At 51.0% G+C, this 12,865-nt stretch overlaps 2 protein-coding genes across 41 annotated transcripts in view; one reads left to right on the forward strand and one right to left on the reverse strand.

Moving 5' to 3' along the window:
• Positions 1 to 34: 34 nt before the first annotated feature.
• PEA15 (proliferation and apoptosis adaptor protein 15) lies at positions 35 to 9,816 on the forward strand. 2 transcript variants are annotated; one of them, XM_081026111.1, is made up of 4 exons: positions 35 to 184; positions 6,091 to 6,264; positions 7,618 to 7,773; positions 7,916 to 9,816. In XM_081026111.1, exons 2-4 carry the CDS (start codon positions 6,093 to 6,095, stop codon positions 7,978 to 7,980), a joined length of 393 nt encoding a protein of 130 aa, XP_080882237.1. In that variant the 5' UTR covers positions 35 to 184; positions 6,091 to 6,092; the 3' UTR covers positions 7,981 to 9,816. The 2 variants fall into 2 exon arrangements, with proteins under 2 accessions (XP_080882237.1, XP_080882238.1); XM_081026112.1 differs by having other exon boundaries at positions 59 to 192.
• A 316-nt stretch (positions 9,817 to 10,132) lies between these two features.
• The window catches only part of DCAF8 (DDB1 and CUL4 associated factor 8), a 39,631-nt gene continuing 36,898 nt past the window's right edge, over positions 10,133 to 12,865 (reverse strand). For all 39 annotated transcript variants that reach the window (XM_081026100.1, XM_081026088.1, XM_081026077.1 and 36 more), the window contains 2 exons: positions 12,650 to 12,766; positions 10,133 to 12,060 (listed from right to left, as the gene is read on the reverse strand). In XM_081026100.1, coding sequence (XP_080882226.1) covers positions 11,944 to 12,060; positions 12,650 to 12,766 — 234 coding nt within the window. In that variant the 3' untranslated portion in view covers positions 10,133 to 11,943. The remainder of the gene's footprint in view (positions 12,061 to 12,649; positions 12,767 to 12,865) is intronic.

The raw sequence follows: 12,865 nt of genomic DNA on the forward strand, positions 1-12,865 counted from the left end.
TTCCCCGCCCCTCCCCGGCTCTGACGTCACGGCCAGCCGGGTGGGGCGAGGCGGCGCTGGGCTCTGGCTCCCGCTCCGCGGGCGGAAGCTGCGCGGCGGCTGGAGCCGAGGAGGAGGCTCCGGACGCTGCTCACGAAACAGGGACGCCAGAGTGCCCGCACCCTGCGCACTCGGCCCGGAGGCGGTGAGAGGGTGTGGAGGGGACGTGGCTCGGGGAGGGGGAAGATTTGGGGTCTGGGCTCGGAGGGGCGTGGATCGGGACGCCTGGAGAGGCGTGGGGTGTGAGGCCCCGGTCTGGTCCGCGGGGTCAGGCCCCTGGGCTCAGTCCCCAGTGGGGCGCCTCGAGCATGTGCCAGAGGCGGCGGGGCTCTGGCCTCCCAGTCCCCGCTGGCAGGCGGTTTGAGAGTCCGTACGGGCCTGCTTCCCGCCCAGCCTGTTCGGCGGCCAGCAGCTGCCGCCTCCCTCCCCTCCTCTGGCTGCGGACTCAACCTCGGGGGTGGCCGCCCTCCCGGCCCAGCCCGTCTCAGTCCCCCGGCAGCCTGTGCGCCCCCACCCCGCCCTCTACACCTGGAGAAGAGGTGGGATTGGCGACAGTGTGTCCGTAGGGAAGGAAGGAGCTGGGGTGTAGAGGACTGAAGTAGCTAACGTAAAACCCCTAATTAATTTCATATAATCGTGTCAAAACTGACACGGACACACACCTACAAGAGACACGCCAGCACACACGGTGACACACACCCATGTGACTCCTACACACATCGTCTGGCACACAAGCAGATTACAAACGTCCCTGCACTACACGTCCAACACCCACCTCATCCCACTTGCAAATCACCTGGAAGAACATTAGTCTAACTGGACAGCTGAGTGGGGGCCACTGTCCCCAAGTCCACCCTAATTTTCTGGGCATCTTTTCCCAGCCTTGGGCTTCAGGTTGCCTCTCTTTAAAACAGTGAGAAAAACTGAGAGAAAATCCTGGTCTCACTCCAGGAGAGCAAGACAGGATGTTGAGGGTGAGTGAGCCTGGTGCTCTGAAACTGGGTGAGTAGGGAGGGTAGGAGCTGCTGGTGGCCACTCTTGCTGGGTCATTAGAGCTTATAGGGTGCTGGGAGTGGTTGGTTTCTGGCATCAGAGTGGAGGAGGGGGTGGAAGCAAGGGAGAGGGAGAAAAAGAAAGACTAAGTATGAGTCAGCCAAGGATGGAGCCCAAGTCAGAGAGAGAATGAGGGGAAGGTGAGAGGGACAGAGATACAGTCAGGAACAGGGAGAGGGAGGAAGTGAGAGAAAGAGATGGTCCGAAGACTGGGAAGAGTGTTGGGGAATGGACTATACAAAGGGTCAGAAAATTAGAGAGGGCGAAAGCAGGATTGTGGTGTGAGACCACAGGGAATTAGGGAAAACATGCTGAATCAGTGTGTTTTCTCTACTACAGTATCTGGCCCCTAGGCTGTCAGAGCAACTAGCTTTAATTGCTCTTCCCTTTGTGGTTAAACACTGTATTAGGGAAATTGCCAGAGATGCCTTAGGCTGCTGACTGCCCTGGTTGCCTACTTCCTCACTTCCCTGACACCGGTACCCATCATGTGTGCATGTATTATCAGGCAAGAAGAGAGCCACAGAACCAAACCCTGCCATGCCATCCCCTCACTCTCATACAGATCCTCATGCACAGTGCAGTGGGGGACGTCACCAACCTGTGTACAGCCAACCAATCTCGGCACTTCCCTACCAGACTTACCCTATCTCTCTACAGCAGGGTAGCTCACTCCTTCCTAATAGGATGGTAGCTCTGAGGATTCAGATAGGGACACTGAGTACAACCCAGGAGTCCTGAGTAGCCATGTTTACCACCAAGTGGGATAGGATGAAACCCCATTGAAAGGCAAAGAGAAAGAGTCTGAGAGACTAGGGAGAGAGGGAATGGATGAGGAAGAAACAGAACAGAAGTAGGAGTGGGGAGAGAGAGAACCGGATGAGGGGAGCTCAGCACAGGCCCCACCTTCCCCTCACCATCAGGTGGCCCCCTGCCTTCTTGGTCCAGTGGGTATCTCCTAATGCCCTCGTCTCCATTTGGTCTTTCTTCTCTTAGCCTAAGGGCCAAAGGCTTTGCACTGTCCCTCTGCAGAGAGGTGACCCATTTTGCTTCTTGGACTGAACTGGAAAGGTCCTGATGCCCAGGTATCCTGCCTCCCCTCACTCCAGGCTGACTCTGAAGTGTTGTTACAGGAATAAAGAGCCCCCCCCCAAAAAAAAAAATGCTGAATAGAAGCTAAGGGAAGAAGTCAGTTGAGAATAGTATTAATGGATTAATGGAATAATTAACGGATGAACTACAGGACTGCTTGAATTTGGGGCCCAGATAAAATTTAAAATAGAACCCTGCACTCTCCCTTCCCAACCCTCTGCTTCTCCTTGATTACTCCCCCCCCCCCACACACACACACAGGCACAGAGCCTGACAGACTTGAGTGCCTAGAGGTCCCCTCCTGCCCACTGCAAGGATCTCCAGGCCCCTCCCCTCAGCCTTAGACAGCCGCAGCAGATGTGAGGGAGGGAAGAAAGGAGGGGCAGCAGCTCTTAATCCTCAAGCTTTCTTAAATTTATTGAGGATTTGGAAGCAAATGCTAGGGGGAGGGGATAATCATGAATTAACGTCAAAATGCACAGAAATCTTTTGGTGTTGCCACCTTCTCCACAGGTGGTTATCCCATTTTGCTAGGCTTCTCATAGTGCCCGCAGGGCTTGCTCCTTCCTCCCCCAATCCCAGGGATCATCAAGCTCCCAAGTCCTTCCCTACAGGTCAGTATATAGCCCTTCTGCGTCAGCATCCTAAATTGGTTGGACCTTAGACCAGGACTCCACCTGGGGCCGGCTTGGAAGTAGAGGGAGGAAGGAAGGAAAGTGTGAGGAAGTTGTGAGCAGAGAACAGAATGACCTGGGAGGAAAGGGGCTGACTTCCTGGCAGCCTCAGCTCCGGTTCCCGGTTCCTGCCCTGGTATCCTGTCCCAAGAATGGCCTCCACCCAGGCTGCCTGGTGTTCCCTGGGCAGCCTCTACACTGCTCCAGAGATTAGGAGGACTCTTCCGAGCTTAGGAGGAGAGTGTGACGTAGCCCCTAAGGAAGTCTGAATCTCGGGAACGTGACATGGAGGGTGAAGAAGCCAAACTTCTGTCAAGTCCCAGCATGGCCAGCCCACCCCAGGGACAATGATCAGTGAGACTTGAGAACCACATAGAGAGTCCACCTCCTTGCACCCCAAAAATTTCCCCTAAATTATCGTGCTCTTACCCCTGCTGCCACACCCAGACTTGGGCAAATGGTATGTCTCTGGGGAGACAGACAACCCAGCTGCCTTTCCCTGCTCCCTCAAGGGGCCTTACTCCTGTTTTCTGTCTTTTCTTACAACTCCCCATACACCCTCCCATTCACTGGTGTCGGTGTCATAGTCCTGGAGTGAGGTGCGGGCACCCAGAACAGAGGTTGCCATAGTAACCATCAAGCTGAGGCAGCAGCCTGCTCTTGGACTCTATGCTCCCTGCCTCTCTTCCCCCACAGGATTCCTCATTTGCAGCCTCTTTTTCTCTCCCAAACCCAGCTCTTCGACTCCATTCTGTAGGATCCCCTCACCCTTCCTTTTTTCTCGTTATGAGCCTGTGGTTATCTGTCTTCTTACACATACTCTCAGCTGGCTCAGACACAGACAGACACACAGACCACATACACTCACAGCCGTACACATCCAGTGCTGGCATCTACACATCCATTACCAGTACAATCACACACCCACTGAACCAGCACCTGCCTTCCATGCCTGTGCCCACACCAGGGGTGAGCATCCATAATAAAACCCTGGCACACACACTTCCCCCTGCCACTTTAACATGCCCACCCCATCTCTCTAAGGGGCGTCCTTGTATCTGTTTGACTCTCAGAAAGCTCTTACCCACCTGTGTGGGTGAGTGTCTCACACACATTAATCCCTTCCCGCCTACCTCCCCTGTGTTTTAGATTCAGAGGCCTAAATCTTAACTCCTCTCAGGAGATACACACACACATATTCTCTCCCTTTCTCTCAATCTCTCTCTCTCTCTCTTTCCTCCCACCAGATCTATTTACAAACTCTTCCATGTGAAAGCAGGGCAGGATCACCCTAAATTCTGTTCCATTGTTCCGCTGATGGCTTGGTCCCAGGGTCTCCTCCATTGGGGCAGGGTCTTCTTGGGGGCCTCTTGCCTCCTTCCCATGCTGCTCTTTCCTTTTCAGCTCTCCTCACACCCCTACCTCCATTATTCTCATCTCTGGACCGCCTCCCCATTTTCCCCTTTGCCCTCACCCCCCCCACACACCACCTTTTCTGTCCTCGGACTATCAGTGGAGGGAGCAGCTGGGCTCCAGAGCCTGCTGCTGTGACCTAGATTTCAAGGCAGAGACGGTTCCTGGTGCTGACAGTCAGAGAGCATTGTTCCTGGCCCAGCCTGGCAGGGCCACTGCTGGGCCCTTCTGTCTGGTTGCACCTGGGTGTGCAAGTGAGCATGCCTGTAAGTGCCTGTTTCTTGTGGGGATCGTGCTGGCCCTGCTGCCTGGCTCATTGTGTATTTGTGTCACGGTGCCTGCCACCAAGGGAGACTTGTTTTGGTCCAAATAGGGGGCTGGGAATGGGGACCTCTGGTTCCATGCCTCTTACTGTGCCAGGCCTCCTGCCTCAGTTTCCCTGTACAGAGGCCAGAAATAAGGAAAATGGGGGTGGGTGTCAACCAGCCCCCTTCTATTTGCCACATTCCCAGCCCATTGTTGGCATGATTTGGGGGTAGTCTCAGTCAAGTACCTGGTCATCTGGTTCCTTGTCTCATCCCTTGGTCTAACCACAGAGTACTTTTTAAAATCCTTTACTTTTGATTATAAACTATATACTCATTGTGGGGAAAAAGCCCCCTTTTAAACTCACCACTGGTTTCACATCAAATCCAGAAAATTTATTCCAAGGTCTGACCTTCCTGTCTGAGCCACAGTTCCTGTCTTAGTGAGTGAAAGGAGGGCCATGAGTCTTCGACATTTCCCCTAAGAATCTCCATGAAAGAGGGGTGGGGTAAAGGCCTAGGTGAGATCTAGTTTTGCCAAGCCCCCTTTGGGAGGTCATGCTGAAGGTAGTGTTAGCCAGATGTTGATGCAAGCAGGAGTGGCAGACCCCTTCCTGCCAGACTCTCCCAAAGCTGCATCTAAACCCCTTCCCCCTGCCACCCAGCCAGCCTGGGAACTGGGCAGGGGGCCAGAGCCAGCCGCTTGGTATTCTTGGGCGCGGGGGCTGCAAGCACAGCACAAAGACTAGGGGAGAGGGCTGTGTGGAGGCCCAGCAGCAATCAAGGGAGAAAATGGGCTCCACAAAGGTGGGGGTGATTCATTGCTTTGCCCCTCCTTGCCCCCACCCTCAGAGCCCTAATGGCTGAGCACAGAGGGGCCAGAGGACCATTAGACCAAGCAACTAGGCATCCATCCAAAATGAGTCATTTGTGGGGTGATGGGAAGTTGAAGTGAGGGACCGACCCTTTTGCTTCTGGGGAAAAATGAGAGCTAGAACACGAGACCCAACCAACCACCTTTAGCCCCTTCTTTTTAGCTTCTCACTGCCACAGCAAGCCTCTCCCTGTGGTCGTTGTTTTGGAGGTTTTTTTGTTTGTTTTTGTTTTGTAAGGCGCTGGGTTGCAGGTGGGTGAGGTGATTCTGGTGGTGGGGGGAAGAGGGGGTTTGGATGCAGCGGGTGAGAGAGTCAGGAGCAGGTTGCTATGGTAACCGCCTCCTCAGTCAGGGGAGCTGTTGCCAGGGTTACTGTTAGAGGGTGTAAAATGAAGAAAAAAGATGGGTGGAAGGAGGTGTGACTTGTCACTCTAGGCTCCAGCCTGGTCCCTAACTTCCAAATATCTTCCTTTTTACTCCCACTTCCCTTCGGTCTTTTCTCCTTCCAGCCCTGGCCGTCCCCAACCCTGTTCTAGGCACCTGCCTAGTGGGATAGAGGAGGGGTGGGACATGCCAGTAAGTGAACCATACCCCCAAGCTCAAGCTCAACCTCCTCTCCCTCTGTTCCTCCCAACCCCAGTCATGGCTGAGTACGGGACCCTCCTCCAGGACCTGACCAACAACATAACCCTTGAAGATCTGGAGCAGCTCAAATCGGCCTGCAAGGAGGACATCCCCAGTGAGAAGAGTGAGGAGATCACAACAGGCAGTGCCTGGTTTAGCTTCCTGGAGAGCCACAACAAGCTGGACAAAGGTGGGGGAGGACGCTGGCATCCTGCCGCAGCTTTTCGTGGGCTCAGTTCACTGAGCAAATAGAAATGAGCTCAGAGCTCCTATACACATAGCGTGCATTCCTCTCTGACAAAGCAGGACCAGAGAGATGCTCTTAACAGTTGGAAGGGCTCTAGGGCCATGGTCTTCACATTCTTCAATTTGCCCCTTGTCAGTAGAAAATGTTCCTCAGATATGATTGTGCAATTATCACATAAGTAATAGGACATTAAAATACACGTTAAAAGTGACACAATTTAAAACCACAAATTGTTATGATTTTCTTATCCACTTTTAGAGAACACTGCTCTGGGAGGAACTGGTATGTAAGATGGCCCTAAATGGCAAGTAGGATTTCAAAGGCAGAATCCAAAGGAGGTCAATGCTAGGTCAAGGACTATAGTGACAGAGGTGGGAGAGTTGTCTGGTGTGTTCGGAAAAGCAAGGGGACCTCCTTAACTTGCTGGGGCATAGGGTATGTTTAGAAGTGGCTGGAAAGGTAAGTTATGGCTGTGCTGTGAAGGGCCTTGAAGTGATAAGGTATTTGATAGGTGAGATGAGTGATCAGAGGGCCCTTCAAAGACATGAATCTGACTGTAGCATGGATAGCAGGGAGGGAGGCTGAGGAGGATGTTACAGTTAGACTACCGTGTTTCCCTGAAAATAAGACCAGGTCTTGTATTAATTTTTGCTCCAAAAGACGCATTAGGGCTTATGTTCAGGGGATGTCATCTTGAAAATCATGCTAGGGCTTATCTTCTGGTTAGGTCTTATTTTCGGGGAAACATGGTACTGCAGAAGTCACACGGGAGAAGCCAAGGCACCTGCAACCTCCCAGACCTGGCCAAGCTATGGAGATTATCCTTTGGTCATGGCTGTGCCTTCTCTGATTCAGAATTACCTTTCTCACTAGGCACAGCTTTCCTGGGTTGTCTGTGGATTCCATTCCTCCAGTCCCAGGAAATTCAGGTGCTTACTTGGAGGAAAAGTAGGAGGGGTGAGGGCGTACTTGGAAAGCCAGTTAATTTTCCATTCTGCCTCCCTCCCACACACACCCCCACCAAAAGACAAGGTATTTAACCTAAACCCCTCTGAATCCATAATCTAGAAACTTTATTGATCAACGATCAGCCCTTCTTGGGAACAGTACTCTTCTGTACTGTTTGATGCCTTAGCTTTCTTTTCTTGGCTTAGTAGCCCCTCTTCCTCCAGTATTGCCCCTTCCAATACCCAATGTGAGCAAGTCAGTGTTGGTCCCATAAGCCTGGTGTAATATAATGGGGGAAGCTGACCTCCATAGCTTAGTTCTGACCATCAGTCTCCTGCCTTGCTCTAGACAACCTCTCCTACATTGAGCACATCTTTGAGATCTCTCGCCGTCCTGACCTACTCACTATGGTGGTTGACTATAGAACCCGTGTTCTGAAAATTTCTGAGGACGACGAACTGGACACCAAGCTAACCCGTATCCCCAGTGCCAAAAAGTACAAAGGTAAGAGGCCATGCCTTTACTATGCACCTCTGCCCCCTCCCATGGATGATCCTGGTGGTGGGAGCATGAAGGCTGATGCTCAATGGCCTGCCTGGCGTCTCCCACGACTTCCATCCATGGACAAATCCCTTTTTGCCCCCAGACATTATCCGGCAGCCCTCTGAGGAAGAGATCATCAAATTGGCTCCTCCACCGAAGAAAGCCTGAGCAAAGGGGAGGAAGAGGAGGAAGGTTGGATCTTCATCGGACCACTCCCTTCCCCCATCCTCCAGGGGAGGAGGCAAGGGCAACCCTCCCAAAATCTACCCACTTACTAACCTGGTCCTAACCCCCTTACTGTACGCGTGTGTGTGCGTGTGCGCACGCTCTGGCTGTCTGTCTACATGTCTAGCTCACCTAGCTCCTCTTCCTCGTGAAGGGTTGGGGGTCAGAGGCTGGGGGGGGGGCTGCTTCCCCACTCAAGGGGAAGGTAGGGACTATTTCTATACATACAGAAATGGGTACATTCCTCCTACTTCCCTTTCCTCCACTCTTCCCCCACGTCTCAAGTGTGGGAGCAGAAAGGACCTGCATTATCCTACAGCGACGACCTGAGGTAGGAGTGAGGCACAGGAGAGGTAGGTAGATGTAATGAAAAGCAGTGGGAGGGAAAGTGAAGAGGCTCCCCAACCCCCACCTTAGAGGGGCAAAGCCAGAGTTCAGTGTTTGTACCTCATGCTGTACCCTTCAGGGGCCTAGGATGGGTATGAGCAGGGATCTAATGACAGAGGACCACTGGATCCTTTCCTGACCCCAAAGTTCAAACCCCACAGGGCACCCAGCATTAGATACCTCCCCACCCACCTGTGCTCTGGAGAGACTGTGCTGGAACAGTGATCCACTGAGCCTGAGATGGGGCTGAAAGGCGTCTTTACCACTCTTTTATTCCTATTACTGACCACAAACATGGGGAGGTTGGGGAATGAGACCCCTAGGTTTTAACTCCAATTCTGCCCCCAACTACAGGGTCCCAGCATGGTTATTGTAGGCAACCTTCCCTTTCTGGTCTAGAACACCCCAAGCCCGAAAGAAGGGAAGAACTAGTGTTTTCCTTTGCACTGACCCCCAATTCAATCCAGGAAAGGACTTAGTAACCCCTCTCCCTCAATATCCTGGCGCCTTGGGCTTGTGAACGCCTCCTAGCCAAATCCCTAGAGTCCAGTGACCCCAGCCTCCTGCCTGTCCCAAGATGCCCCTCCTACCTTGACCGTGCTAACTGTGTGTACATATATATTCTACATATATGTATATTAAACCCGCACTGCCATGTCAGCCCTTTTTTGTGGTGTCTAGCATTAACTTATTGTCTAGGCCAGAGCGGGGTGATGGGGGGAATACCACAGTGAAGGGAGCTGCAGAGTCAAGTTGCTACATAGTAAAAACAAAAAATAAAACTTTTAACTAAATTCACACAATCTCAAGGGTCTATTTAGAGAAAGTAAGTTAGGGGCTTTTAGGATGTAGGAGTAAAACTGTAGTGGGAGGGGAGGGCTGGCTGTTTGGAAGAGGGAAGAAGCCAGACTGGTTGGAGAGCACCCTCTCCTCCTAGCCCAGCCCAGCCTGCCTGTCCCCTCTGGCCACTGCTGCGGACACCTGCCTTAACACATACACCTCGAGTACTCCACAGTTTTGCCTTAAAGGACCTTTCCAAGTTCCCCAAGCCCTGTCTGGCTTCTCCCTAAAGGAGAGAGATACTTACAGAATTGGGAGGGGGAAATGAACATAAATTGTCTTTCCGGTGAGGATGTTATGAGAGCGAGAGCAAAAATATGAAGGAGAATGAATAAGGAGCCTTCCTTTGAATAGAGGAGAGCATGAGGATGGATGGGAGAAGGAAGACAGGGTCATTTTCAGCAGTCTAATAATTTTTCTGTAAGGCAAAAGAATCTAAAAAGACTAACCTGCCCTCCCTCCCCCGTTCAGCTGAGACTGCTCTGTCCTGTGCTCCTGTGTGTGGTGTACACGGCCTTGTTCTAACCCTGGAATAAAGGTGATTGACTGTAACTGTACCTGACTGATTCTAGAATTTCTTTGGATGACTGGGAAGGAAGAGGCAGCCATATTTACCCCCAAATCCCTCACAGCAGCCTGGAACAGAAAAACACCCCTAATAATAACCCTCCCTTCCCCCATCTTCTATGTATCACTGAGCTATGGGGTCTATTCCACTCATAACCGTCTCCAATTGGAGCCCAACCACTGGAAACATGTATATCCCAGAATGGACTTCCTAAAATTGTAATAAGGGCAGGGCCAGGCACCTATATTGGAAGGAGCAAAAATAGCCCGTCACAAATGAATGGCCCACATCACACAGAGCAGCAATCAAGAAAAAAAGCTTTACTAAGAGAAAATATACAACAAATTCCAGAGTGCATGGTTTTTAGCCCACTCCATCGCCCCATTAGCAACAGGAGACAGACCATTCAGTCACCACACAGCCTCTACCTCAGGAAGGAAGTGCAGCAGCTAACATCTGCTATGAGAGCTGCTAGGAAAAGGAGCAGGAAAGAAGGAGTGTCTGGGAATTCCTCCCTTTCACTCTTCCCTTCCTTCCTGGCCTGTTCTAGTAGAATTTGTCCCAGGATGCAGAATCCATGGTTGGGGGCACAGAGAAATAGCAGCAAAAGCATTTAAGGGCAAGAATTCAACTGGGACTTTCATATTCAGTGGCCAGTGATTAAATCAGACAGGTGTCCAAGGCCCAACCACCTTAATCAATCCTTATTACTATCAAGAGGTGGACAAGGTATAAAGTCAAACCCAGGATGTCTTTTCCTATATATACTCTTCTACTTATTAGGAAGGGAGCTGGTGTGGGGTTGGACTGTGTAACGAATCAAGGAGCTAAAGGTTAAATGAGTATCTTTTATCACACATACTGAGAGAGACAGTCTGCAGTGGCAGGACCCTTTCTGAAATCAAAGTTCGGTCAAGTTTTAAAGATGGGCCAGTCTCTGGTTAGAAGAACCATCCTGAGAACCCCCATAAGACTGAAGGAGAGGTACAGCTTTTTGAGGCAAAAAGCTGAAAGCAATTTCCTGTTTCCCCAACCCTGAGACCCTGGGAAGAAAGCAGGGAAGGGCAAAATTGAGGATTATTCCATTCTCGAGCCTCCTACAACCTAAGGGGTAAGCCCCAATCTCCAATAGCCACAAAGAGGGTAGGCTGACCCCACATGTCACCTCCACATCATTAGTCTTGCTCACTCTCTCCTGTAAGTCCCTTTATTAGTCATAGAGTATAGGCATTTAAACTTTAACAATTTTAACGTGATACATCCAAGTTTGACTTGCTTTTTAATATATTTATAGATATAAAAGTAGGCCTCTAACAGTGATAGGGGCAGGGAGATTGCTGCCACCAAACTTTTTTTTAAAGTAACAGAAGAGGTAACATCCTTCCTATTCATCCTCCACTTCTGCTCCTCCTCCCACTTCCCCCAAACTTCCCTCACCAGACATATTTATGGGGTGATGGGATAAAGAGAAGAGAATAAAGGATACATAATCAAGTGCAAAACACTGTGATAAGCACACAGAATGAATGGGGTAGAAAGTAAGTAAAGAGTGTGGGATGGTTAGGGGCTCTAAGGACTTCCCAGAAAAACAGGATCCTGGGATGGGGTTGTTTGGGGTGGGTGGGGGGAATAATAAAACTGTCATAGATTTTTTAAAAATTAACGGGAAGAAAAAAGGTCGAAAACCTAAACCAAAGGAGTGGCACTTCTACCACCCCCACTCTGCCCCCTTGGTACTGAACAGCCAGTTATATCTCCAACCCCCACCCAAGAAACAAGGGAGATAAAAGAAACCCCATTCCGTATCCGAAACCAGTTAACAAGATAGGCGCCCCTTCCCCCCACAAAATAAAAGCTTTGGGGAGGGGCCATTTCTGCTGAGTCCTATGCACCTTTCCATGGAACCCCATTCCAGGGCTCAACCCCACTCCTAGGTACTCTCTGCAAGTTAAGTCCTCTCTGGTTTGTTCTTCTCCTGGGATGTCTTTCTTTTATCTAAAGCAAAAAGTCCAAAGTGCGTTTCTGCTGAATGTAAAGGGCCTGGGACAGGAAAAGGCTCCCAGGCAGGATAGGGTTGGCAGCCCCAGCCCGCCCCTCTGGGGTACGAGGCCTCAGGATGGCATGCACTGCACCCGGTCAGGGCCCTCCTCCTCGTCCGATGTGTCTGAGGAGCTGGGAGACTCATCCGAATCTGCATCTGTGGCCCCAACCCCAGGTTCTCGCCAGCGCTGTAGAATGGGAAAGTCTTGTTAGTAACTTCCCTGGAAGGAGGACAAACCTGTTGAGTGTTTTAGCTGTAATTCAGATGCTCTAGGCCAGGGGTCAGCAGAAGCCTTCTTAAAGGGCCACAGAGTAAATATTTTAGACTCATGGGCCATATCTCTGTTGCAGCTCTGCTGTTGCAGTGTGCAAGCAGCCAGACAATACATAAAAGAATGGGTGTGGCTGTGTTCCAATAAAACTTTATTTACAAAAACAGGTAGCAAACCAACCACCATAGTTTGCTAACCCCTGCCCTATGCCTCTTCTGACATGAGAGGGAAAAGAGAAAGGTCACCTTGAGACTCATACCTTCTTCTCAACTCCTTCCCCACCCTCATGACCTTGCCTTTATGAAGACAGCACTGTGCATGCATGGTGATGGACAACAAAAAGCAGACCCATTTCTGCTGGTGGCTCTTCCAAGGCCACTCAGGTCTCAGACAGGGATGAGGAACAATGGACAGGAAACCCAGCCAAGACGACCTGAATTCTTCTTTAAAGTAGTGAGAAAATGTACACTGGAACTTGGGGAGCTTACATCCCACTTCAGCTTACCCGGTGATGGCGTCTCTGTCTCAGGTGATGCATGAGAAACCACAGCATGTGGCTATCAAACAGGTCAGTGTGGTGCAAGCTATCTTCATCCCGCTCCCGCTTGTTCTTCTTTATCACCTGGAACCCAAAAGGGTTGGAGATGTGGAATAAGTAGGGACCCTAGACCTGATCAGAAAAGACTAGTGTTCTATCTCAATAAAAACCTTCCTTAGGAAC

This window comes from Rhinolophus hipposideros (genome assembly GCF_964194185.1).
Source record: "Rhinolophus hipposideros genome assembly, chromosome: 19".
Classification (NCBI taxonomy): domain Eukaryota; kingdom Metazoa; phylum Chordata; class Mammalia; order Chiroptera; family Rhinolophidae; genus Rhinolophus; species Rhinolophus hipposideros.